This window comes from Camelus ferus, chromosome X (genome assembly GCF_009834535.1).
Source record: "Camelus ferus isolate YT-003-E chromosome X, BCGSAC_Cfer_1.0, whole genome shotgun sequence".
In the NCBI taxonomy this organism is placed as follows: Eukaryota; Metazoa; Chordata; class Mammalia; order Artiodactyla; family Camelidae; genus Camelus; species Camelus ferus.
Genome location: NC_045732.1, coordinates 42,688,089 through 42,714,104, shown reverse-complemented (window position 1 = coordinate 42,714,104; position 26,016 = coordinate 42,688,089). Strand labels below are relative to the sequence as shown.

Genomic DNA, 26,016 nt, shown 5'->3' with positions numbered 1-26,016 from the left:
GGTTTCAGTTTGCTAATATTTTGTTGAGAATTGTGGTATCAATAATCATAAGGGATATTGGTCTGTAATTTTCTTATGATGTCTTTGTCTGGTTTTGGTATCATGGTAACAGTAGCCTCATAGAATGAGATGGGCAGTGTTCTCTCCTCTTCTATTTTTGGGAAAGAGTTAATAAAAGACTCATGTTAATTTTATTTTCAATGTTTGTAGAATTCACCTGTGAAGGCATCTGGTCCTGGATATTTCTTTGTAGAAAGTTTTTTTTTTTTCATTACTAATTCAATCTCTTCATGTATTACAGGTCTATTTAGATTTTCCGTTTCTTCCTGAGTCAATTTTGGGAGGCTTTTGAGGAATTTGTCCATCTCAACTAGGTTTTCTAATTTGTTGGCATAGAATTATTCATAATATTCTCTTATAATCCTTTTTATTTCTGTAAGGTTAGTAATTATGTCTCTTCTTTCATTCCTGATTTTAGTAATTAGTTTTGTCTTTTTAAAAATCTTAGTCTAAAGGTTTGTCAATTTTGTTGATCTTTTCAAAGAACCAACTTTTGGTTTCATTGATTTTCTCTACTGTTTTTCTATTCTCAACTTCATTTATTTCCATTCGAATCCTTATTACCTCTTTCCTTATGCTTGCTCTCGTGTTTGTTTGTTTTTGGGTTTTGTCTAATTTCTTAAGATGATTAGGTTATTGATTTGGTATCTTCTTTGTAAATATAGAGATTTACAACTATGAATTTCCCTATCAGAAGTTTTGGTATGTTGTGTCTTCATTTTCATTCATCTCAAAGTATCTTCTAATTTCCCTGGTGATTTCATGCTTGACCCATTGGTTATTTAGAAGTATATTGTTTACTTTCCACATATTTGTGAATTTCCCAAATTTCCTTCTGTTATTGGTTTCTAATTTCATTTAATTCTGGTCAGAGAACATACTTTGTATGTTTCTGTCCTTTTACGTTTATTGAGATTTGTTTTGTGGCTTAACATATAGTCTGTCTTAGAGAATATTCTGTGTACACTTGAGAAGAATGTGTTTTAGGATGGAGTGTTCTATAGATATCTGTTAGATCTAGTTGGTTTATAGTGTTGTTCAAATCTTCTCTTTCCTTGTTTATCCTCTGTCTAGTTGCTTTATCCATTATTTAAAATGAAGTATTAAAATCTCCAACTGTTATTGTTGAATTGTCTATTTATTCCCTTCTGCCTGTTTTTTGTTTCATGTATTTGGGGCTCTATTGTTAAGGTGCATATTTGTTTATTGTTGTTACATCTTTTTGATGGATTAACCCTTTTATCAGTGTAAAATGTCCTTTTTTATCTTTTGTAACAATTTTTGTTTTAAAGTCTTTTATCTGATGCTGGTATAGCCATTCCAGCTCTCTTCTGGTTAATGTTTGCATGTTAAATCTTTTTCCATTCATTTACTTTCAACTTATTTGTGTCTTTGAATCTACAGTGTGTCTCCTGTGTGCAATATATAATTTGGTGATGGTTTTCATCTGTTCTGCCTATCTGCCTTTTAATTGGTGTATTTAATTCATTTACATTTTATGTAATTACTGATAAAGTAGAATTTATTTTTGTAATTTTGCTATTTGTTTTCTCTATTTCTTACACATTTTTGTTCCTGTGTTCCTCCATTAATGCATACTTTTGTGTTAAATAGATATTTTCTAGTGTACAATTTAATTCTCTTGATGTTTCTTTTTCAATGTTTTTTTTTTTAAAACTATTTTCTTAGTAGTTTCCCTGGGGATTACAATTAACATTTTAATTTATACCACTCTCATTTGAATTAATACCAATTTAATTTCAATAGTACTAAAAAAAGTTGCCTCTTTATAGCTTTATTCCCTCACCCCTCCTTTGTGCTATTATTGTCACACAAATTACATCTTTACACATCATATGCCCATGAATATAGACATAATTATTGCTTGATGCAATTGTCTTTTAAATCAGATAGTAGGAAAAAAGTGTTACAGACAAAAATGCACTCATACTGTCTTTTATATTTATCTATGTAGCTACCTTTACAGGTGTTCTTTATTTCTTCATGTAGATTCGAGTTCCTATTTAGTATCATTTCATTTCAGCCTGAAGGACTCTCCTAGTATTTCTTGTAGGAGAAGTATGCTAGTGACAAATTATCTTAGTTTTTGTTTATCTGTGAATGTCTTAACTTCTCCATTTTTGAAATATAGTTTTGAAGGATATAGAATTCTTAGTTAACAGTCTTTTTCTTTCAGCTTTGAATATGTTGTCCCACTGCCTTCTAGCCTCCAAGGTTTCTGATGAGAAATCAGCTGTTCATCTTACTGAGGATCCTTTGTGTGTGATGAGTCACTTCCCTCTTACTACTTTCAAGATTCTCTCTTTGTCTTTGACTTTTATAAGTTTGTTTATGATGCATCTAGATTTAGATCTGTATGAGTTTATCCTACTTGAAGTTCAGTGAGCTTCTTGGATGTATAGATTAATCTTTTTCATCAAATTTGGGAGGTTTTAAGCCATTATTCTTTCAAATATTCTTTATTGCACCTTTCTCTTTCCTCTCTCCTTTTGGGACTCCCAATATGTGTGTGTTGATATGCTGGACAGTATTTCACAGGCCTCCAAGGCTCTACTCATTTTGTTTATTTTTTTTCTTTCTGTTCCTCATATTGGATAATCTCAGTTGATGTATCTTCAGATTCACTGATTCTTTCCTCTGCCAGTTCAGATGTACTATTGAGCCCCTCTAGTGATTTTTTTATTTCAGTTATTGTGTTTTCCAATTCCAGAATTTCTATTATTTTATAATTTCTCTTTATTGATCATTTCTATTTGTTAGAACACCATTATCATGCTCTCATTTAGTTGCTTAAACATGGTTTCCTTTAGTTCTTTGAAAATATTCTAACTAGCTGATTTATAGTCTGTCTATTAATTCCAGTATCTGGACTTCCTCAGAGGCAGTGTCTATTATTTTTCTGTGTTTGGGTCATACTCTGTTGTTTCTTTGCATGTCTTATAAGTTTTTGTTGAAAACTGAACATCATAAATGATACAATGTGGCAACTATGGAAATAAAATTCCCCCTCCTTCCCAGGGTTTGCTTTTGTTGTTCATTTTTTAAGGGACTTTCCTGAACTAATTGTGTAAAGTCTGTATTCTTTGTCACATATGGTCATTGAAGTCTCTGCTCTATTAGCTTCTTGGTCAGCTGATGATTAGGTATTTCTTTAAACACCTGGATCTAGTAAGTCTCTCAGCCTTTGCTGATGGTCTCTGAGGGTGTGTTAGGGCATGCCTTCAATGTTCAGGCAGACTGTTTACAACTTTGCCTTAGCCTTCACTTCCTACTTGTGCAGAGCTTTGAGGTCAGCCAGAGATCCTAGGCATGCACCCAGCCTTCTGCATATTTATGGCTTCTAGATTATTGGGAATATGACAAAATGCTTCAAAGCTTCCTATGGATATCTTATTACCCAGATTTTTCTGTTAAGTTTTTTTGTAAGCTTATTGTTTGTCTTACCTGTAATCACTGCCTCAAGTAGCTGCTGTGTTAAACAATTGCTACTGATTATTTTTGAAAAGTACCCCCAAGAGAAACTGTTCACACCAGGTGAACTCTGAGTCAGGCCAAATAGACAAGTCCTGTGAATGGAGTTTTCTAGGGAAGTGCCAAGAAGGTCAAATAAAGATAATTCTCTAGGAATAGGGGCTTTGGAGGAACTCTAACATTAATCTGCTTCCTCCATTGGCTGCTAGGCTGCTAGTTTTCATCAAGATTGCAAGGCTGCTGATTTTCAAGTCTGTTGTGGAGATGGATAGAAGAGGGTGGGAACAGGAAAAGTTCGAATGCCACAAAACGTACTGGTCTTACTGAAATTCAGCCTTTTTCTTATATAAATGCTTCCTGAAGTATTGTAAACCTTTGATCAATTTCCAGAGTTCTGACAAAGTTGATTGTGACTATTTTTGCCAAAATTCTCACTGCTTTAGTGGAGGATAGGATTTTTATAGGCCCCTACTCTGGCATTTCCTCTGATGTCACCTCAAGACATATCTTGTTCTTTTCCAATCTCAGTCCCGGGATAATGGTATTTCAAAGCCAGGATCTGGGAGGTAGATGTACCAATTGCTACTGGACTGTCCTTGCTTCTAGGTCTTCTCATTGTGCAGAGCTAGGAAATTTCATTATATATATATGAAATATATTCATATGAAAGTTTATACATCCATATATATGAAATTATATGTAATGTGTTCATATTGATACTTTCAATTCTAATTCAATACAACATAGGGTTCCTCCTAGGATTCCCCCATTCTATATTTATTTTTTTCTTCTTTAACATTGAGAACCCTAGCCTCTAGCATCAATCCTACAATACACATAAAGTATTTTTAGAATTTCAATACCCTTATCACTGTGAAAAACAAACCTAGTAAGGTATAGCTTGAGATTTGTTTGCCCTCTTTATGTCTTTAAATGATGATATACAGTCAAAGTACTATATTCAAAAGTTACTTAGTTTAGTTCATTTTGTCATTCAACATGGTTATGTTATTCATTTTATTTCATATATAATTTGTTTCCCTTTATATTAAATTTTATTTTTTTCTATCTATACAACTTAATTTTATATATTTAAATGTAATATGTTAGCATGCTTCCAAAAGTAAAAATATAAAAAGGCATACACAGATAAATTTATGAACCTACAAAAAACACACAATTTTCTAGGGAAACATAGTTTACCAAAATTGACCTCATTTGAGCTTAACAGACCAATTTCCATAAAAGAAAATAATTAAGGAAATACCCCATAAAAACTCATCAGGCCCAGATGGTTTCACAGGGGAATTCTACCAAGCTGTTAGAGACCAGTTAATCCCAATGCCACGTAAATTCTTCCAAAGAACAGAAAATGAAGAGAAACTTCTATATTATTTTTCTAAAGCAACTAGAACATTTATTACACAAAAAAGAATAGCATAGGCCATTTTAAATCATGAGTATCAATGCAAAAACTAAATGGAATATTAGCAAACAAATCCAAAACTACATTAAGAAAATAACACAGCATAACCAAGTAAGTTTCCTTCTGGAAATGCAAGGATGGTTTGTTATAGATAATGTATTAATATAATACAACTTATTAATAGATCTGAGGAGAAAGTCATATGATCATTTCAATAGATATTTTTAAAGCCTTTAACAAAATTCAGCACCTATTCTGATAAAATCATTCAAAAGTAGAAATCAACTGATGCCTTCTTAACATGATCAAATTTGTATACCTCAGTCCTAAAGTTATTGTCAACTTAATGGAATAACATTGAAAGCATTTCCACTAAGGTCAGGAACAAGGCACGGTGTCCACTCCTTTTCAACACTGTGTGTAGAGATATTAGACCAAAGCAATTAGACTAGGCAAAACAATTATAGATGTAAGAATGGGTAAAGAGGTTGTAAAAATATCTCTATCTAATTTAAAAATGATATGATATTATACTTGGAAATCCCCCAGAGAACCAATAACAAAGCTAATTCAAACAATAAAATAATTTAATAACATAGCAGAATATAAAATCAACATACAGAAATCAGTAGTTTTCATAAATACAAATAACCAGGTAGAAGAGAAAACCCTTTTTAAGGTAACTACAAAAAAGATGAAATACTTCAGGATGAATTTAACAAAGGGTGGGCAAACTTATATGAGGAAAAGTTTAAAACACTCTTGAAAGACTCAAAGTTAGACTTACACAAAAGGAAAGACTTTCCTTATTTGTGGATAGGATGAATTAACATCATAAAGATGTCAATTTCCCTTCTCAGGTCTTTACTTTCAATTTATAAATGTAGTGTGGTCTCCCAAAATATACCTATAAGCTGTTATCTAGAGCTGGACAAGTTGATAGTAAAGTTCATGTGGAAAAGCAAACATTCAAGATAAAGTCAGGCAAACCCTGAAAAGAAGAGCTATGAGGGGACTAGCCCTACCAGCCTACAAGGAATTTAATGTCTTTGCCAGCAAACACCTTAAGAAGCTTTTCTAATTTAAACAATATGATGCTGACACATGAATAGATAGCCTAACAGACTAAAGGAAGAAAAAGTCCAAATATAGATCCATGTACATAAGGAAATTTAGTATATGATAAAAGTGGCAAGTGTTTTTGACATTTAAATTCTTCATCAGTCTGAAATTGATCTTCTTTTTTTTTTTAGTACTCTTACAAACGTCTTTATTACATGTGTTCCTTAACACTTCTCAACACGTGTTACAGAATGGCTGTCGTCTTATCCATTTACTTACATAACACTGTTTTCAACATAGCAATCAAGTAGCACTCTTTCAAATGTCCTTGAAATTAGTATGTTCCTTGAAATTGATTTTCATGTATGATGTGAGATAGGTATGGATCTAGTTTCATCTTTTCCCTTATAGAGAGCCCTTTTTTCCCATCAATCTGTCATATAATAAAACTCCATGGATGTGTAGAGCAGGTTCAGGACTCTCTGTTCCAGTCCATCGGTCACTTTCTCTATGCCTTTTCCAATGCAGTACTATCTTAATAACTATATTTTCTCATTAGTTCCTGATATCTAGTAGAGCAGACGCACCTCCTGGCTGTTCTGTAGCTGTGCAGAGGCTATTTTCGTCAGGGACAGAAAGACCAGGACTTCAGAGGACAGGAAGAAGACAGAGATAGTGGTGGATAATGGTGGCAGGTAGTGACAGAAGCATTAGACTTCCCACAGGCCAGCTTACCTCCCCTATTTCCTCTTTTGTCCCTAGCCTCACAGTGCAGCATAGGGGTGGGCAGAAGCTAGGCCTGGATTTGCGGGGGCAGTCTTGCCCCACCCCATACCTTGAAGCTGGGATGGCAGAAACGTATCAGGACTCTGGCCCCACTACCCCATCTACTTCTATCCAGGTCGCTGACCACCAAGAATCCTCAGAGATGCTCAGTTTAGTGTGTCTAAAGAGTCACCAGTCAGGGGCACGTGGGAAGACTTTGTGAAGCACAGTTTGACCTCCCGTCACCCTAGCTTACGTAGCCTGGTAATCTACTGACATCACTGTGATTGTACATACCAAAAGGGTGGGGTGCTGTGGGAAGAGGGACTTCCCTTCCCTTGATACCTGCACTCCAGGTGGTTGGTGGCTCAGCAAATATTTGCAGAGGGTTGACAATGTGACAAACAGGTGGAGTCCAGCCCCAAGGCCTCTCTGATCCAGTCCCTTCTCTGGGCGCAGGATTCATGGTCCCTGTGCTAGGAGGAAAGAGAGGGTGCTTCAGGGTGAGAATCAGCAGGATAGGGATGCAGGAATCATGTGAAAGAAAGAGCGAGCAGGAGTGAGGGAGCAATTGAAGGAAGGAGCAAGGGAGATATGTCAATAGGGTGCATTTTTTCTTTTCTTTCTCCCTTTCTTTTTTTAAAAGTATTATTTTTATTGAAGTAGAATTGATTTACACTATTATATTAGTTTAAGTCGTATAACATAGTGATTCACAATTTTTATAGATTATATTCCATTTATAGTTACTGTGAAATATTGGCTATATTCCCTGTGCTGTACAATATATCCTTGTAGCTTTTGGAGAGGTTTCTTTTGAGGGGCCGATTTCACTGAGGTATAACAAGTTCAGAAGAGGGGATGTATCATAAGTGTATAGCTCACTGAATTTTCACAAAGTAGACACACGCCTGTCACCTGCCCCTAGATCAAGAAACAGAACACGAATGAGATGGGTCCCCACAGTTAGAAGTTGGTGGTCTTTGGGAGACTTGAGGGGGCTGTGAGGAGGAGGCTGATGGGCTGAGATCGATTTGTGAAGCTGAAGGAGGTGGAGCGTCCCCAGCTCACTGAGGCTGAGTAGAAGTCTGGGTTCAAGGCCAGAGGCTATTGGATGTGAAGATTGAATAGCGGATATCAGGTCACCAGGGAAAACAACCAAGTTCATGGCTTTATGTTTTCCTTCCTTTTTCTTTCTTTCTTTTCTTTTCTTTTCTTTCCTCTTTCTTTTTGGTTAATGGAGGTAGTGGGGATTGAACCTAGGACCTCATGCACGCTAAGCACATGCCCTACCACTGAGCTAGACGCCCCACCCTTTGTGTGCTTCTTGCCAGTGCTCAGGCAAACAGGAGTTCCTCCGGGGACAATGAGCAAGGTTGGAATTCAGGTATGCAGCTTTGCGGGGGTGGCAGGGAATCACCTGGAGGTGGCTGGGCAGAGCACTGCTCCACCCACTTCTCCTCATCACTTCTGCTCCCGGAAGAGAAGTGCCTCAAGGACTAAGGATGGGTGGAGGGGGTGGGCAGGGAACAGTGAAAGGGAATAGCCAAAGGTGAGGAAACAAGGGGGACTGAAGAGCAGGGAAGAAAGAAGAGAGTGAGGAGAAGGAGCAGGAGCAGGGAGAGGGCTAAGAGCCCATGGAGAAGGAGCAGGGGCAGGGAATCAAGAGAGAAAGTAGCGACCAGCAAATAGGAGCAGGGAGCAGAAAGAACAGGGAAGATCTGGAGCCATGGCATCCTTACCTATAGATATTCAGGACGCCTTCTTGAGATGTTCTTCCCTGAGCCCTTCCAAGGCTACTCCACTCACTGCAGGTTCCCCATCCCTCAAAGAGCCCAGAGGGGACAGATGCCATGCCCTGATGGTCAGTGAAGTGAGACTGAATGTTCCTTGGCTGGGACAGATGTTGATCCCCAAGTGGTCAGTCCCAAAGATGCAGGACACTGTGGGTTGGGGACAGAATTTGCTGTGGTTGGCTAAAATCTTCCAGGGCTGGGACAGAAGAAGGCCTGAGGATAAAGAGTCCATGCAAGATGGAGACAGGCTGGCTGACCTGCAATGAGGATTTTTTAGAAAAAGCTTCTCCCCAGGGATGTCACCACAACTGTTCTTAGTAGCTGTGTAGAGGGTATAACCATATTGCTCTTTATATGTGAGTACTTCCATGAACCAGACTTTCAGGACCCCTTTCAAAACCTTGATTGTCTGTGAAGGGGAAAGGGGAGAGGGACACTGTAGCATTTATGGAGTGAGGGGCTGAGGTCTTAGTATCGTGTCAGTAGCTTTTGGGTCTCAAAGACTCACCACATTCCCTCAGCCAGAGCAAGATTGAGTCTTGTATTTTGGTGGCGAGACGGGTTTGGAGAAGAGGTGAGCAGAGTGTCTTGGTGATTTGAGCTCATGATGCATCATAGTCTTAGTGAGGATCAGCCCCAGGAATTCAGCCACAAGGACTAGGGAAGGGAGAAATGTGTCAGGAGATCCCTTGGGATTCAGACAGTCAAGATTTTCCCCATCCAAGACTCCTGGAAAAAAAAAAGTTTGCAGAGCAGCTCCTATCCAGGTTCTGCCACCTCAAGGGGCTCTATTCACCGTTCTGGAACCTCACTGGGAGCCCCTGTATTGGAGGCCTCTCTGAGGTCTGCCCACACTTACCCGTGTCTGAGCTACAATAAACAGTGTGGAGGTGTGGTTGGTAGTAGCCGAGGGCTGGCCCAAGGGTGGTCACAGACAGAGCCACAAGCAAAGCAGGGGCCAGCAGGCTTCACGGCAAGGGCCTGAGGGACACAGTGACAGATGGGGGAATGGAAGCATGACCTTTCCCCAACCCAGCTCACCCCCAATTGGGAGAGGATTCAGGGAACATTTAATTAACACTCCTGTTTTCCAGGGGCTTGTGATCCAGGGAGGCCCCTGGGGTTTGATGCAGGGAAAAGACACTGAGTCTGAGATCTCTGGTACCAATGACCCCCACCTCCATCCGTCAGAGCTGTAGCTCTCCACGAAGGTTCAGCAGGAGACAAGCTCAGTGACGGATAAGCAGTCAACAACAGGGAGGTGCAGCCTAGGCATTCCTGCCCACGTGAACCCTCTATTTTACTCTTTCAAGAGATTATACCTTCAGCCTCCTATTGGAGTGGGGATTGGTAGTTGGGGAGTGTCTGGGGTCCTAACAGCTTCTTATGCAGACTTTCAACTAGTCTTTTTTAAGCTCCATCCTCAACCCCATACCCAGAGCTCTGTGTCCTAATCATTTCCTTTGATGGGAGCTCTACAGTATAACTGGGGTTGGTCCTCAGATTTCACCATCACTAGCATAGAAGGTATCCAGGGCAGAGTGGGATGTAGGTATCAGTCAGTGTTGATTAAAGAAAAAAAAAGAAAGGGCTCTTCTTATAGAAATCTACTTCTTCATCTGTCATTGGGGGTTGTGGAGAGATATTTCAACATATAGAGTAATACACTGGGAGCTGTTCCAATAGGCAGATTTTCCGAGTAGAGATATTTAAGGATAAGGAAATGTGTTAATGGGAGGTGGGGGGGGGAGTCAATCAATAAGGGCTATATGGATGGGTGGGGTTTTATGAATGGAAAGATTTTTAAATGGGCTTGTCAGTGAGGCAGCTATCTATGGTGGGTATTTCAGAATGGGAAGATTTGACACTGGGAGCATTCTGATGGGCATGTCTGAATAGGGGATGTGCCAGTGGGATGTATGAATGGAAAGATTTGTCAGTAGAGGTTGTCAATGAGAATTATGTCATAGAAAGATATTGATGAATAGAGAGATTTGTTAACTGAGTGGTCATAGGAGATATGCCAATGGATTGAGTAATTATGAAGAAAGAGATTTGTCACTGGGGTCCATCAGTGGGTGACAGATTGCTGCTGGGTATTTGTAAAGGGTAGATTTGTCATTGGAGGTCATCCATCAATGGAGCTATGTCAGTGGGATGTTTATGAATAAGGAGGTAGTTCAACAGAGGTATTTGTTAATGGGGTATTTGTGAAAGAGGGAATTTGTACCATGAAGAGAGGGGACTTTTCAAAGGAAGGATTTCCCAAGGGCTTAGAGATTTGTTGCCTGTAGTCTTGGCGGCGACAGCAGAGATTTATAAATGTGGTGATTTGTCTGGAGTGAAGACTTCTCAGAGAAGAACATTGTCACTGCAGAGATAGGTTGTCCTCAGAAGTCTTTGAAAATGTTGGGATTTTTAAGTGGGGTGATTTGCACACTGGGAAGCAGTTACAAGTTTCATAATAATAAGAAAAAATGACAAATGAGCAGATTAAATACCTGTAACATCTTTGGGGGAGATTATCAAGATCAAGAGTTAAACTCAGGTTTCCAGGGTACATCAAATGCTTGCTACTGATATTATATATTATTTTCACTGTTGTAAATTATCCTTCCTGACATTAAATATTTCCAGTATTGTAAGTAATCATGATTGATAAGCATGATCACTACTAAAGTTATACATTGAATTACATTGATCATACTACTACTAGTAAGAACTCATATTTGTAAGTACTGTGTGCCTAGCACTGTTCCAGACACGTTACATGTACGACTTCATTTAATGTTCACGTTGTCCCTATGAGCTGTGCATTCATTTTAATACCAATTTTACAGATGTGGAAACTGAGGCATAAACCTGTAATGTGGTTTCCTGCAGGACACAGAGCTAGTACATGGAAGGGGCAGGATTTGAATGCAGATGACCTGGTTCTATCTAGTCTTTATGCTCTTAACCACTAAACTACACTGCCAGTCTAGAAATGAACTCAGTTAGGAATATTACACAGGAAGTTATTATTATGAAATTTTCATGTGTTGTGACCCCCTAAAATACCCAAGGGGTGAAAATACCCATGAATCATCCTCCAACCCTAGCGCAGAGCTCAGAAGGATTCTGGGTAGGGACTGTGAGGCCCGCTTCTTAGGGAGAAGTACTGAGACCCAGGTGAGGGAAGGGCCAGCACCCAGACTACCCATTGAGCTGGACCCCACACTGCACACCCCACAGGGCCACCCCCCCCAACACATGTGCTTCCTCTCAGCCATCAGAGAATGTCTTCCAAGCAGAGAATCACATGCAGACACATGGAATGCTGGGGGAGGGGTGGGTAACTCTTACTCACCTTAACGGATTTTTTGAAGAGTCATGGGGGATGTAGTGACCCCAGGACTACAGATACCCCAGGTTGTGGCCTCATATGCTGTTCTAGACTCTGTGGAAAAGGCTGCAGCAGGGCCTGGTGATCAGCCCTGTCCATGAGGCATTGATGTCCTGATCCGGGGAACCATCTGCAGGTGGGCAGGTCTGCAGGAGAATGGCCTCCACACTGTGCTCCATCCCTCTACCACCATTTTCTTTTTCTTTTTCTTTTTTTTAATTGAGGTATAGTCAATTTACAATGTTGTGTTGATTTCTGGTATATAGCATAGTGATTCATTTATATATACACATATAGATATTTCTTTTCATATTCTTTTTCATTATAGGCCATTACAAGATATTGACCATAGTTCCCTGTGCTCTACAGTAGGACCTTGTTGCTTATACCATTTTCTACTTCACCTTCCTCCCCAGGGTTAGAAGAGCTGAGACTCCAGGAAACAGGCCCTGGGGTCAGGGAACAGTATAAAAGGGTAGGGAGCTGGTACTCGGGTGAACTTTCAGGAGCTGCCAAACTCTTACAGGCAGCTGAGCCAATAGCAGCACGGCCACCAGGGCCCAGGTCCTTCCCTTACACTTGTCCCCGTCGGCAGAGGCTGCTATTTGCCCCTTTTGGTAGACAGGGTTCAGATCGTCTCAGGGCATAACCAAGGTGTCAGTGTTGACATGGAAATCGTTGGCAGATGAGCATTGGCTACTCAAAATCCACTCATCCCCAGGACATACCTTGGGCCCTGGGGGAACCTCCCAGGAGTGTAAAAGGAAAGGGGCCTCAGAGTATCCAGGGGGCCACATTTGGTGACCCAGAATGCCCTGGAGGAGACCTGGGTTCTTATTGGTGGCACCAGTGGGTAATCTGATGGGAGGGAACTTGGGGTCCTTTCCTTCAACAAAGAAGAGTCGGGGGAAGATATAGCTCAGTGGTGGAGCACATGTCTAGCATGCATGAGGTCCTGGGTTCAATCCCCAGTACTTCCATTAAATCAATCAATCAACCTAATTACCCTCCCCCCAAAAAACCAAATAAGATATACATATAAATATATAAAGCCTTTTCTCAAGAAGATTCAGGTCAACAGGACACTTGAGTGTTCCACTGAACATTGGCACCAATCTGAAATTCCAGTTCCCAGGGGCCCCACCTGAGTCAAGACCTTTGGAGTACAAGGGGCAGGAGCCAGGGACTGGGAGGGGCCCTGGGGGGCCTGGGCCCAGCTATGGGAGCAGGAAGGCCTGAGGAAGGGAGTGTTTGGAGGGTCTCTCACTCAGGTTTTATGGGGGAACTTGAACCAGAAAAGTGGGGCTTGGGTCTAGAGGCCTCAGTTTTGGTGAACGGACAGTGTAGGAGGAGGTGTGGGGGACTCGCGGTGTGGGCTGACATACCTGGTTGGCTCGGATTTGGAACCCTATCCACACTTCACTGCTGTCAGCCTCCTTCCAAGTTGGTCAAAGGAACGAGGCAAGGAGAGGTACGGAAGGGGAGAGAAGGGCAGAGCTTGGGGATTTCCAGGTCACCCCTTCTCCCCATCCCTCCTTTCCCCCGAACAACCACTTCCAAGGAATCTCCTGCAGACCATGGATGGGGGACCAAGGCTACCCCTTCTTCCAGAGTCCCTGGCTGGGTTACGTGGTGGGGGTGCTCTGGGCCTCCAGGGGTCTCCCCTTTCACTCAAGTCAGACTCACAATACAAAACCTAAGAGTGGGGAGTGTAACACCCACAAGTTTGGATGGGGCAAGACATCCCCACTGGATGACATCTGGACAGCGCCCCAGGTGAGGAGAGCTATTTACTGATCAATAGGGCATTTGTCAGTGAGCATGTCAACTGGACGAATTGTAAACAGGAGAGCTTGCCAACGAGGTAGTGATTTGTCAGCAGTGGGGTAACTTATGAACTAGAGCGCGCCCGATGCAAACAGGAATTGCAAATTCGTCTAGTAAAACGTTTTCAAGTACTGAGTAGCGAGATGATCCAGTAAGTCGTGGTTGATAACGCAGGTTCAATTACCATTACCAATGTCGCAGGTCACTAGTGCCTATGCCAATGGAGAGAAATTATTACCGACGCCTCAAGTTTTATGTAAAATATCAAAAGCATTTTTTACCCCTCCCTTCCAGCATTGGCCCCAGGGTGCTCCCACAGGGTCACAAGGGACATGGTTTTTTTCCCAGACATCACACAGGGACACTGCCTGCTGGGTGGGAGTTCTTTATTTCATCATCTTGGAAAAAGAAAGGTGGGAGTGGGGAAGAGGGTGAACACTGTGCAGGCTTCCGCTTCCACTGGGGGCAGGATTCAGGCCATCCTGAGCCGCAAGGACTGCCAGGTGCACATCCCTGGCTCCTGTGGCAGGCAGGCAAGGTAGCGGCTCTGGAAGCCCTTGTCAGAGCCTGTGAGGAGCTGGTCGGTCCACAAGCAATGAGTGTCACTCTGCAGTTTGCAGGGGATGGATGAACAGGGAAACACCTGGAGGATGGGAGGGAGACACATCTCTGAGGACTTTGCCTCCTGCCCCGACCTCCCCTCCAGAGAACTTTCCACTCCTCAGCTTTTCACGTTGAGCTGCTGGGGAGACCTGGTGTCACCCCACCCAGGTACGGACTCAAGAACAGTCCCTACTATGGAGTGGGGGGGGGATAGTCATTGGGCTTGGCAAGGTGACAGTAATCCAGGGAAAGGATCAGTCTCCTTGAATGGTGGGGAGGGGACAGTTGGACAGGTCTCCTGGGGACCTGTCCCATAGGACAGGGAACTGCTGGCAGTAGCAGGGGACAGCTGGTAGGCAGGAAACTTAAGCATAAGAAGAAGCTGTGGGGTTCTGAGACAGTCACTGGCATCAGAGGACACTCAAGGCCATCAGGGAACAGTCTTGGAACAGTCAGAGTGGAAGAGCAGTCACAAGGGGGAGTTAGAGGGACAGGAAGCAGCCAGAAAGTCCAGGGAACAGCAAATGCCCAGGTATCAGACACAGGGCACAGGAAAAAGCAGAATGGGGGGGGGGGGCGAGTCTCGGATTTGGAAGAACAGTAAGAGAGATCAGGGACATCCCTAAGTTTGGGAAGCAGCCATAGGGACAGGGAATAGCCAGAGGGAACAAGAAACAAGCCATGATTTGGGGAAGAGCCCTAGGACTGCTCTCCGGGTGGCAGGTAGGGCCCAGGCACTCACTGTGCATTCCTCACAGCCAGCAGCGTAGGTCTTGGTGAAGCCCCTGCGCTGAGCAGAGCTCAGACTGTTCCAGGGAGCCACAAAGCTGCAGGTGGTGATGTGCAGGTGCCCGTTCCACAGTTGTCCTGGGGGAGGGGGGATTAACAGGCAGCTTCTGATTGGCTGAGCCAGGGGCAGGGTAGTGCTCAATTGGTGTCCCAGGAGCACAGATCCCACTGGACAAAGCCCCAGCCCTCTGATGGGCTGAACTTCGGAAGGTCCTCATTTCAACGGGGAGCCTCGCCTCCCTTTCAGTTGCCAGGCAGCATCTGAGGGTTGGCGTGGCACAGGGCAATGGGGCGGGGCCTCACCAGCTATGAGAAATTCCTCGCTGCGGTTCTGGGACCTGTGGAAGTATCCGCAGACGCTTTCCATGGCGGGGGTGTAGATAAACCGGATGTCGGGGGCATCCCCCAAGGCATTGAACCCTTTGAACATCTGTCAATGGATGAGGGGAAGAGCCTTTTACTGACATAATCCTCCTACTGACACATTCCTCCCTGGAGTCATATGGCATCCTGAGATTACAGCTAACTTCCTCGCCAAACCAGTGGCCAGAGGCTTTTATTTTGATGAGGAGGTAGATGTTAGGAATTGCTGGGGAAAGGGCCATAGGGGAATACCTTGGTCATCTTGATCTCATAACGCTGGTATAAGGCGGTCTGGTTGACTTCTGCAGTCCCCACGAACTTGGCCCTGATGACTGCAGGAGAGGAGGGGGAAAAACAACTCAAATGGACTGCCTGAGACAATAAAATAAAATAATCACAAGAATAATACTGGCAAAGCACACACTTAAATAGGGATCGCTGGAGGCCAGACAGCACATTAGCAATTTATACATTTGTTAATTGCCTCATCTGGATATTGAGAGCCTCCTTTTTGCCAGGCACTGCTTCAGGCCTTTTTCGTCTATTCACCATGTGTTCGTTCACTCAACTATCTTGGAGCACCTGCTCTGTGCCAGGCACTGTTCTGGATGTTAGGGACCCAACAGTGAACAAAACACAGAAACCCCTTCCCTTGTGGAACTCCCATTCTAGCTAGGAGGGGACAGACTTAACACAGGCAAAATAAGTATATGGGAGGTTAGAAGGTATTAAGTGTGATGGGGAACTTCAGAGCTGGGTAAGGGGGATCAGGAGACCAGGGGACAGGGGTTCAAGTTTTGAACAGGGTGGTCAGGAAAGGCCACCCTGAGAAGGTGACATTTAAGGCAGCCACCCATGTGGATACCTGGAGGTGGGGCGGAAGGTGTACCAGGCAGAGGAAGCAGTCAGTACAAAGGCCCTGTGGTAGGAGTAATCAAGACAGCATGAGGATGCCAGAGTGGCTGCCGCAGAGTCAGCATGAGTGGAATTGTTCTAGCGGCAGGCACCATCGTGAACCCCAATGGACTGAGAGGGAGACAAAAGCACGGAATGTGTGGGCAGGGTGGGGACACTCACCGAGGTCAGAGCTGCAGAAGGCTGTCTGCGGGTGGGGTGGCACACAGGTACAGGCCCTGCTGGGGGCTGTCAGACACAGCAGCAACAGGATGCCGGAGGCCAGGGGCACAAAGGGGGCCATGGTGGATTCTGTGGGGGTGGGGAAAAGGGTTCAGAGGCAGGCCTCCCACCCTATTTCTACCCCCTTCCCCCAGCTGCTTACGGATTTTAAGGGGGTTGGGAATTTGAGAACCCAGGGGGAGTTTAGGGGGTTAGGGGGTCGGAAGAGTTTAGGAGTTGTGGAGTTCCAGCGATTTAAGGGACTAGGGGAGTGGGGGAGTTATGGAGTTGTAGTGTTTGGGGAATAAGGGAGCTGGCGGAGTTCAGGATTTAAGGGCGTTGAAGAAATTGGGAGGTCGAGGAGTTGGGGGTGAGGAATTTGGGGTTGGGAGGAGGTTGAGAGTTTGCGAGTTGTGCATATTGAGGGCTAGAGGAGGGGGGAGTTGAGGGATGTTGAGGAATTTGGAGGAGATTAGGGGTTTAGGGAGTTTGGGTGCTTAAGGGAATGGGGTGCCTGAGGGATCTGGGCACAGAGGAAGCTTTGAGGTTTAGGGAGTTAGGGATTGGGGGAGTTTCAGAAGCTTTTGGGGTTCCGGGTGGGGGACTAGCGGGGGACAATGAGGGAATTTAGGGGAGTTGGCAGCTTGGGAAGCATCTGTGACCTCAGGGGCTCATAGGTTTGGGGGGAGCTGGGGAGAGATGTCAGGGGTTCCGAGGAGTCTGGAGTATCGGGATTAGGGGAGCAGCTCCAGTCCCCCGCCCTCCTCCCCTGGACCAGCCCAGGGTCCTGGTACCCGCCGGCCAAGCTGAGCAGCCGGGTATCTGTCAGGAAAGCTCCAGCCCAGTTCCTGGCCCTGCGGGCTGCCCAAGCCCCTGCCTACCTCTGGTGTAGCCTCTCAGGGTGCTGGGTCTGCGGTGATGGCGGCGGGGCCCGAGCAGCGGAGGATAAATGTCCACGCGAGGGGCGGGGGTGGTAGCGGTGCGGAAACCACAGGCCTCCAGGCTTCCTGGATGCATTACTCATCCGCCCACCGTCGGTGGAGGCCAAGGGGCGGGCCGAGGGCTGCCGAAAAGGAGATGCGCCCTCCTCCCCCCCACCCCCCGGGCCTCGCCCTGACCACCCCCCTCCCCCTTCTCCACGTCAGGCACCAGTCCCTGCAGGCGGTCTCAATGGAGGGCTGACAGGCAGGATTCCGCCCAGTGCAAAGCCTTAAAGTCTCCAAACTCTCCAAAGTCTAGCCAATCACCCACATCCCCCAAACTCCCAATGGCTGAAGGCTGAATTCGTTCATTCCTTCAATAAACATTTCTTGTGCCCCTACTGCCCGGGAAGGCAGAGAGCAAACAAATCCAGTAGAAGCAGTGGAGAGAGAGAGGGCAGGTGAATGGAGGAGGGATACAAGATGGGGAAACTGAGGCACGGAGCGATTAAGTGATTCATCCAAGATCACAGTTAGTAAGTGGCAGAACTGGGATTTGAACTCAGGTGGCCTGGAACCAGAGCCTGGGTCTTAACCTCTCTCAAAAAAGAAAAGAAAAGAAGAAAAGAAAAGAAACCGCACAGGGGAAGAGTCAGCAGCATATACAGAGCACCAATCATGTCCCGGGCACTCGGCATCGTTTATCTCACTTAAAACTCACGATAAGCATCTGAGATGGGTACTAATATTATTACAACTTTACAGATAAGTAAATAGGAGACGTAGAGGAATTGAACTTTTCCAGGATGATAGGACATGGCTGGGATTTGAACCTAGGCTAACTGGCACCAGGATCTTAACCCAGGCGTGGCCCAGTCCTGGCAAGCGGGAAGCGGGGAAGGTGCCGGAGCATGGGGTGGGGGGAATTGAGTAGTGGTGAAAGAGGCCAATGAGTCAGTAGAAAATTGATCCCCTCCCATCCTGCCCTGCCCCTTCCCCACCAAGCCTCCCACGCCACTGGTGGGGGGTGGGGTGAGGCAATCCCTGCCCACCAGTTTCCAGCTGCTGCCTGAATCTTCCCTGGGGTCCTGGGAAAGGGCTCTGAGGGCCGATGAACATCCTTTGAGAGTTCAGGGAAGACAGACCAATAATGATAGTGATGGATTCCGTCTCCATTACCCCCTTGCTTTTGAAGCTTGATTAACTCAGGGAGGTTAGCCCAACCACCACCGTAACAGAAACCACCACCAGCACTATGGAGTGCTTACTGGGCAGCGAGCACTGCTTGAAAATCTTAGTACTTTATCTGCCAGTCAATCCTGATTACCCCCTTGTTAATACTAGCTAACCTAGGAATTTCAGACCAATAATACTAATAGTGCCCAACACTTTTAGAGGATGGAGGCTTCCTGCGTGCCAGATATTGTGCTAAGCATTTTTCCTGAAATAACTAACGTGATCCTTATCTGTGAGTTCGAGACTATTCATGGTCTCTATCTAGAGGACGAATCCGAGACACACAGTGACCTGTCCAGGAATGAGAGTGAAGAAATGCCCCTGTTGGGGGTGGGAGGGAACCAGATAAGGGGGGGTAGGAAGCCAGGATTTTGGAGAAGCTGATTGTGAAAGTAGGGGAGTGAGAGTGAACGAGAAGGGAGGGGGCTGAGTAAGTCGGTGGCAGGCAAAGGGAGAAGTGAGGGCAGGGAAAGTCCTGCTGCAGCCCCCCGCCGACCCTGCTTCTGACGCCAGCTCTGTGACTCTGAACCCTGAGTCAGCGTGGAGTTTTGCCGATTGTCTACACGTGAGGGGTTGTGTGGATCTGGGTTAGTATGCCGGTTTTGAAACTGGTGGGGGTTTTGTGGAGGGCTGTCCGGCTGTGTGGCCATCTGGGAGCTGAATGGATGTGGGGGGCATGGGGTCCAGCTGGGTGTGCTGAGCGGACACCCACCTGACAATCGCCACAGCACACTGAGGGCTTGGGCCTGAGTGTGCCCTTTGTACAGATCAGGAAACTGAGGTCCAGAGAGGGTTAAGTGACCTGCCTGGGGTAGAACATGGCCTTAGGAAGAGGAGAGGCCACGATTCAAACCCAGGTCTCTCCAGTGGATCCCAGAGCACAGAGCTCCCAGCATGCACACAGGTGCGGGCACACACATACACATGCATACAGGGTTGTGTTCAGGCTCAGGTCCAGAGGAGACAAGGAGGGTTTATGAAAAGGGCCTAAAAACCTCGGGGCAGGGGGGTGTTTCCGTCTGTATGGTTTGTGTCTGCCTGTGCCTGAGCGTTTTGGATAGCCTGGTGTGTTTTGCATTGCTTCTGGAGTTGTGTCTGCCCCTGTAAAGCAGGTCTGGGTTGCACATGTCAATTGAGGATGTGCAGGCACCTTTGTGCCCGTGTGTGTGCCTGTGTTACGTCATGGGCCGTTACTGTCTTGTTTCCCTGGACCTCTACCTAGAGGATCCCTATAAAAACTCTGCGCCTCTCCGTGCCTCATTGTGACGCCAAGTCATTTGGGAAATGAGGAAGGTGGTGAGGGGGGTGGGATGCCGAGGGAGGGTGAGGCCCACAGGTCAATCGGTCACCCTGACCCTGCGGGCTTCCTGTGCCTGTCGGGAACTGGGAACCACGGCCGCCCCAGCAGCCCCTCCGGGAAAGCCATCTCTCTGCCCTGTCGCCCCTGTTGGCACAGCCAAGGGAGGGCATAGCCCTGCATGTGCTTCTGTGCATGATGGGGCTGGGGTCGGCCAACCAGGTCCCCTCTACCCCGCCCAGGGTCAGGGGAGACTTGAAGTATCCCCATGCCTGAATGTGTGTGAGTGTGTGTGCACATATACAACCCAGGGTGTCATCTGTAGACTTAGGAAGGTGGTGGATGTCTCTGATTGTGTGTATGCCTCTCCATTTATACATATAGCAAGGCACATTGGGTGTGCGTGTCCCTGGATATACTTTGTGTGTGCCCAGGAATGTGGCGCGAGTCTCAGTGTTGTGGGTCTCAGTGGTTCTGTGAATACCTAGGAGCGTGTGTACCGCTGTATGTGTTGTGGGTCCTTCTGTTTGCTGTGCGCATGCCTAGGAGTGCTGCATGTGTGTCTGTGAGTGTTGAACACGTGCCCAGCCCAGCTCTGTTGTGTGTGCCTGTCAGAGTTGTGTGTGCCTCTAAATTTTGTGGCTGTGCCCCTGAGCGCTGTCTGTGTATTGCCTGGGTCACCCTTCATGTTGTGTGTCCCTCTGTTATGTGGATTTGGGTGAGAGGAGAAAGGGCTGGGTGTACGTCTGTGACCAAAAGTGTTGATTGCGTGTCTATGAGTGTTGAGTGTGTGCTGCCGGGCTGGCTGGCTGACTGGCTGCCTAAGTCTCTGTGCAGCCGGAGAGCGAGGCGCACTCCGGAGCCGGTGTTCGTGGTGGGTCTTTCCATCACCTGGGTCTCCACATGCGTGGGAACCTCTGGGTTTGGCTGCGTAGATCTGAGTTCTGAGGGTATGTGTGTCTCTGAGTTATGTATGTATGTGGAGGAGGCTTACACACAAGATCTGGCTGAGGGGGTCCAGTTGCTACATGCTCGCCACCACACCCCCACGCACACACATGCACACACTCACTTCTCTATCATCTACTCACTGTAAAAACAAACTTTCCCTTTTCCGGAAAAGTCCCCCACCCTTATCCCATGCCTCTGCCCAGGAAAGCAGAGGCGGGAAGTCTGGGGCTTGGGGGTGGTGGAGGGAGGGACAGGCAGGCAGGGCTCTGGGTGCGATGCTGGGCTCAGAGGTGCTGTGTGACCCCCAGCTGCTGACTGCCTGTCTCTGACCCACCTCCTCTGGGAAATGGCTCCCAGTGTGGCTCCGCTGGATGGGCTCCCCTCAGCCCCCCACCCCACCCCTGGTGGTTGGCCCTCCAGCCCTGACCATGCACTGCCTTTCTTCCCTACCAGCTCAGCAGCACAACTTACCCTGTGGTTGTGAAGATGGGGCACGCACACTCCGGGATGGGCAAGGTAAGTCCCCCGGTGGGGTTCGTATGTGTGTCTTTGTGAATGATGCGGGCTCCTGGCATCGTGCCTTTGTAAGTTACAGACACACCTTGTTTTATTGCACTTTGCTTTATTACTCTTCAGATACTGCATTTTTTACAGATTGAAGCTTTGTGACAACCCTGCGTTATCAGATGATGGTTAGCATCTTTTAGCAATAAAGTATCTGGTGGGGGGGATTAGGTTTATTTATTTATGTTAATATTATTTTTTTAATGGAGGCACTGGGGATGGAACCCAGGACCTTGTGCATGCTAAGCATGCGCTCTATCACTGAGCTCTACCCACCTGCCCCTCAGCAATAATGTATTTTTAAATTAAGGTGTGTACATTGGGGTTTTTTTAGACATTTAGACATATTGCACACTTAACAGACTATGGTATAAACATAACTTCTATATGCCTGGAGGGAAAAAATTCTTGTGACTCGGGTTATTGCAATCTTTGCTATATCACGGTGGTTTGGAACTGAACCTACAATATCTCCAAGGTCTGCCTGTAGATGTGTGTTGTGTATTCAACGCACACCGGTAATTCTGTATGATTGTGTGTCCTGGGGTATCTATTTGTCTTTTTCCTCACATTCTTAGATTTTGTTGGCCCAGTCTTATAGCCTGCATTCAGCCGGTTTTGTGTGTCTTGCTATTTTGTTAGTGTATCCAGCATTGTGTCTGTATATACACAGGCCTCTGTGTTGAACACACACTATGTCATCTTTTACATTCAAGGGCCTCGGGGTCTTGTATGCTGTCCACCCATCTGATTTTTGTCTGTGTGCCATAGAAAGCAGACTTGTAGTTTGTATGTTGGAGCGTGTCCACACTTCTGTACACCTATGTATTGTGTGTACAACTGCTTTTGGGTCTGGGTGCCCATATGCATATACTGTCTGTACACACAATTGTCCCATCGCTTTACTAAGATATAATTCACATACCATACAACTTACCCATTTAAAGTAAACAATCCTAAAAACTGTTTTTGGTGTGTTCAGAGTTGTACACACCCAATTTGGTGTCTGTGTGCACGTGTAAACACCAGGAGACCCAGAATGAACGCATGCTTGAGTGCCTCGGGGGTGTCTACCGAAGTTCTGTGTACCCAGCTCACCTGTGTCATTTGTCCCAAGGCACCCCCTCTGACCCACTGCTGCCCCCTCCTGAGCAGGCCCTGCTCCCCGGCCCCCTCCCACAGGTCAAGGTGGACAACCAGCACGACTTCCAGGACATCGCAAGTGTCGTGGCCCTGACCAAGACGTATGCCACGGCTGAGCCCTTCATTGACGCCAAATACGATGTGCGTGTCCAGAAGATTGGGCAGAACTACAAGGCCTACATGTGAGTGGAGAGATCACAGCCTGGCGAGGGGTCCCCTGCCCTGCCTTGTGCAGCCCAGGCCCCCAGAGCCTCTCTCCTCTCCCCGCTTGTTCCCCAGGAGGACGTCGGTGTCAGGAAATTGGAAGACCAACACTGGGTCTGCGATGCTCGAGCAGATCGCCATGTCTGACAGGTGGGCGGCCTGAGCCCGGAGGTGGGGAGCGGGGCTGACTGCCCAGACTGGGCACTGACAGGCTTCCTCGCCTCGTGTCTTGGCAGGTACAAGCTGTGGGTGGACACGTGCTCAGAGATTTTTGGGGGACTGGACATCTGCGCAGTGGAAGCCTTGCATGGCAAGGACGGCAGGGATCACATCATTGAGGTGGGAGCGCCCAGGAACTGGTGGGGGCACAGAAGGAAGAGTGGGTGCAGGGCAGCAACACCCTGTAAAGTGTGACGCACACCAGGGCCCAGACAGTCCTCGGCAAGTGGCAAAACGTTTAGTATACACTGTCAAGTGCCTTGTGAACCGGGACATCCTTGGCAAATGGCAAAATACTTAGTAAACTCTAAACTGTTCCGTGAACTTGGACGTCCTTAGTGAATAGCAAAACACTTGTTAAACTACAAGGTCCTTTGTGAACTGAGACATCTTGGTGAATGGCAAAGCACTTAGTAATCGTTAAACGGGTTCTGTGAACTGACAGGTCCCTGAACAACAGCTGAATACTTTGTAAACTATAAAGAACTTTACAAAGAGTGGTAGTTGATACTAAAGCATTTTGTAAAGTACCTTAGGAAGGTACTGCTTGGTGAACAGCAAAGTGCTTTATAAAATTATATATTAAAAAAGGAGCTCTGTAAACTGGGAAGTCCTTGTTATTAAAGCAAAGCCCTTTCAAAATTCTAAAGCTCTTTGTAACCAGCAGTGCCCCCGCTAAACAGTAAAGCAATTTGTAAACTGTAAAATATCTTGACAATTGGTAAACAGTAGTGCTTTATACAGGGTAGAGCATCTTGTAAACAGTGGTGCCCTTTGCAAAGCACTCTCTAAAATCTAAACACACCAGTCCTTTGTAAGGGGCAAGGAGCTTTGCAAACTGTAAAGTACCACGTTAACCACAATTTCTTTGTAAAGGACAAAGCACCTACCAAACTATAAAGCAGGGATTGGCAAATTTTTTCTGTCGAGGCGTGCGTATTTTAGGCTCTGTGGGCCAGTCTCTGTTGGAGCAACTGAATTCTGCAGAAGCAGCCACAGACAATATGTTAAAAAAGTAAATGTGGCTATGGTCCCATGAAACTTGGTTTATGGACAGTGACATTTAAATTTCATATAATTTTCATGTGTCACAGAGTCTTTTGATTTTCTGTCAACCATTAAAAAATGTAAAACTCATCCTTAGCTCGGGGGCCATATGGAAACAGGCGCTGGGCCGAATGTGGCTGCTGGGTGCGCGTTTGCCCACCCTGCTAGTACACCGGAAGCTGTAAGGTACTGTGTAACAGACAAGCCTTCCTCACGCTGCATCATCGGTGCCTCTCAAACTGAAGCTCCTTTCCCCGGGGCAGCTGCCAGTCATGCCTTTTCCCAGCTTAAAGCACTCGGTCATCACCCCGACCCCATGCACTTCCTGCTTCTCTCCTCACTGGATCCCTTCTCCTCCCCCAGGTGGTGGGCTCCTCCATGCCACTCATCGGTGACCACCAGGATGAAGACAAGCAGCTCATCGTAGAGCTCGTGGTCAACAAGATGGCCCAGGCCCTGCCCCGGCAGCGGCAGCGGGATGCCTCTCCCGGCCGGGGCGCCCACAGCCAGGTCAGGCCCCTGGCTCTGGGCCTTGGGGGCTAGTGGCAGGCAGGCCAGCCCTTGGTCATGCTGTATCACAGACAGAGCTGATAATCAGCAGGCTAAGGGCACTGCCGCAACACACACGGGTCACGGCAATTACCAACTATTTTTTAAATTGATAAATAGCTGCTACCCTGACTTCCCTGAGTGCCTCCAGAGCTCTCCCCTGGGAATGAGTCCCCCACCCCACAACCTGACACCCCCTCAGCTCAGCCACAAATGTGGCAACACCCAGCACACAGGGAACCCGTGTCATTCTGATTGGCTGATGCTCCACTGGCTGGTAACTATTTTTAACCTCTCCTGCTCCACTCCTCTGCCGCAGACTCCGTCCCCAGGGGCCCTGCCCTTGGGCCGCCAGACCTCCCAGCAGCCCACGGGGCCCCCAGCTCAGCAACGACCCCCACCGCAGGGTAAGTGAGGGGCTGGCTTCCTGGTGCTCTCCCCTCCCAGCAGCACCCCTCCCCCAGCCTCTCACTTGCTTGCTCTCACGTGTGCACTTTCTCTCTGTCCCTCAGGCGGCCCTCCACAGCCGGGCCCAGGCCCCCAACGCCAGGGACCCCCGTTGCAGCAGCGCCCGACCCCACAGGGCCAGCAGCACCTTTCGGGCCTTGGACCCCCAGCTGGCAGCCCCCTGCCCCAGCGCCTACCAAGTCCCACATCAGCGCCCCAGCAGCCTGCGTCCCAGGCTCCGCCACTGACCCAGGGTCAAGGCCGCCAATCCCGGCCAGTGGCAGGAGGACCCGGGGCACCTCCAGCAGCCCGCCCACCAGCCTCCCCATCTCCCCAGCGCCAGGCGGGCCCCCCACAGGCTACTCGTCAGACATCGGTCTCTGGTCAGGCTCCGCCAAAGGCCTCGGGGGCTCCACCGGGTGGTCAGCAGCGCCAGGGCCCACCCCAAAAACCTCCAGGCCCCGCTGGCCCCACACGCCAGGCCAGCCAGGCGGGTCCCGTGCCCCGCACTGGGCCACCCACCACACAGCAGCCGCGACCCAGTGGCCCGGGCCCCGCTGGACGTCCCACCAAGCCACAGCTGGCCCAGAAACCCAGCCAAGACGTGCCACCACCTGCCAGCGCCGCTGCCGGGGGACCCCCGCACCCCCAGCTCAAGTAAGGGGACCCCACAGCAGCCTGCATCTTGCTGCTCACAAAAATGGGCTCCTGCATCTGCACCAGGAGGGCAGCCCCAGCCCCCAGGTGCCTCAGAC

General features: G+C 47.0%; 2 protein-coding genes across 3 annotated transcripts in view; one reads left to right on the top strand and one right to left on the bottom strand.

Annotated features, from left to right (window-relative positions):
- The window catches only part of SYN1 (synapsin I), a 41,487-nt gene that overhangs the window by 13,520 nt on the left and 1,951 nt on the right, over window positions 1-26,016 (top strand). For both annotated transcript variants that reach the window (XM_032475602.1, XM_032475601.1), the window contains exons 6-12: window positions 21,542-21,604; window positions 22,835-22,977; window positions 23,075-23,149; window positions 23,236-23,338; window positions 24,629-24,775; window positions 25,134-25,221; window positions 25,327-25,918. In XM_032475602.1, coding sequence (XP_032331493.1) covers window positions 21,542-21,604; window positions 22,835-22,977; window positions 23,075-23,149; window positions 23,236-23,338; window positions 24,629-24,775; window positions 25,134-25,221; window positions 25,327-25,918 — 1,211 coding nt within the window. The remainder of the gene's footprint in view (window positions 1-21,541; window positions 21,605-22,834; window positions 22,978-23,074; window positions 23,150-23,235; window positions 23,339-24,628; window positions 24,776-25,133; window positions 25,222-25,326; window positions 25,919-26,016) is intronic.
- TIMP1 (TIMP metallopeptidase inhibitor 1) lies at window positions 14,183-17,738 on the bottom strand. Its single transcript, XM_032475610.1, has 6 exons — window positions 17,566-17,738; window positions 16,646-16,774; window positions 15,821-15,900; window positions 15,509-15,635; window positions 15,159-15,283; window positions 14,183-14,456 (listed from the first exon to the last, which is right to left on the bottom strand). The coding sequence occupies exons 1-6, from the start codon at window positions 17,699-17,701 to the stop codon at window positions 14,286-14,288; spliced, it is 768 nt and encodes a 255-aa protein (XP_032331501.1). The 5' UTR covers window positions 17,702-17,738; the 3' UTR covers window positions 14,183-14,285.

Bases quoted from the DNA above. Each gene is read 5' to 3' on its own strand.
- TIMP1 (XM_032475610.1), bottom strand. From the start codon at position 17,701: ATGCATCCAGGAAGCCTGGAGGCCTGTGGTTTCCGCACCGCTACCACC. The intron at 15,636-15,820 runs GTATTCCCCTAT...ATCCATTGACAG, and splicing joins ATGAGATCAAGATGACCAAG to ATGTTCAAAGGGTTCAATGC. The intron at 15,284-15,508 runs GTGAGGCCCCGC...CCCCTCCCCCAG, and splicing joins CGAGGAATTTCTCATAGCTG to GACAACTGTGGAACGGGCAC.